We start from the raw sequence: 1,139 nt of genomic DNA, 5'->3' as shown, positions 1-1,139 counted from the left end.
TAGGAGTAAAACTTTTCGAAACTTAAAAAATATTTTGACAATTATCAGCATTGATCAAAAATATTGCTAAAGTATTTATTAATTGAAATATAATACAATTATTAATGTTTACTGTATTAATTTGATAAACGAAACTTTAATTCTCTATATTACAGTAGTAAGAGGTATTTTAATTCTGGTATTACAGTAATAAAAAATTCTTTAATTCTTTGTATCATTAATTATATGAGAAAAATTTTTTGTTTTTCTCAAAATAATATAGGATTTTTGTAGAACTTATCATATTTCAAACTTTGACCTCCCATGCATTGACCTTTAATCAGAAATACTTGAATTAATTTATCATTTGTTGACAAATGATGAGCTACGGATTATATTCGTAAAAACTTACAAGAGCTTTAACAGCACGTTAAAGGATAATCGTAATTAATTCAATAATTTTATTACTAATTAATTATTAATCGGTAATTAATGAAAGAGTAAAAAATTAGACTTAAATTTATGCTTTTATTATAGGTTGGTCCACTTCGTGATCTAAAGTATAGTTCGGAAAGATTAGAATTGGTAGAAGCTGATCTTGAATGTGCTGATCATTGGCCAAGGTTAAAAAAAAAAAAATTTAATAATTTCATTTCTTTTTGTTCTTTTTTTTTTAAAATAAATTTTACATAATTTTTTTAATAAAAAAAGAAAAAACTGCATAAATTAATAAATATTTAAATATTCATATTTACAAAATTAGCAATAATTTTTTTTTTTAAAAAAAAATTTAATTTAAAAATTTTTAGAGCAGTTGAAGAATGTACATATATTATGCATATTGCATCACCTTGGCCTATTGTAGCTGATGAGGCAACTATAAAAATAGCCAAGAATGGTACTTTAAATGTATTAAAAGCTGCTGCACAATGTAGTACGATCCAAAAAATTGTACTAACTAGTAGTACAGCTGCTATAAACGGTAATTCCCAATAATTCCGATTGAAATAACTAGTAAAATTTTAAAAATAGCAAATGCAGATATGTATGAAATATGAAATAGTTGCAAATAAATTAATTATTTCTGCTAATTAATTCTATTAATTTTACAACTAATTAATTATTAATCTAATTGCTTAATTATTTTTAATTACGTATAA

At 22.2% G+C, this 1,139-nt stretch overlaps 1 protein-coding gene across 1 annotated transcript; it reads left to right on the top strand.

Moving 5' to 3' along the window:
• Positions 1–516: 516 nt before the first annotated feature.
• On the top strand, positions 517–975 carry LOAG_15871 (hypothetical protein; the record flags this gene model as incomplete). The annotated part of the gene is made up of 2 exons (XM_003151360.1): positions 517–602; positions 789–975. Coding segments are annotated over 2 exons (273 nt in total), but the record flags the coding sequence as incomplete, so codon positions are not given.
• Positions 976–1,139: the final 164 nt, after the last annotated feature.

Source organism: Loa loa (assembly GCF_000183805.2).
Source record: "Loa loa unplaced genomic scaffold supercont3.3018, whole genome shotgun sequence".
NCBI classification, from domain to species: domain Eukaryota; kingdom Metazoa; phylum Nematoda; class Chromadorea; order Rhabditida; family Onchocercidae; genus Loa; species Loa loa.
The sequence above is the reverse complement of the archived record's forward strand: the minus strand, read 5'-3'. Positions and strand labels throughout refer to the sequence as shown.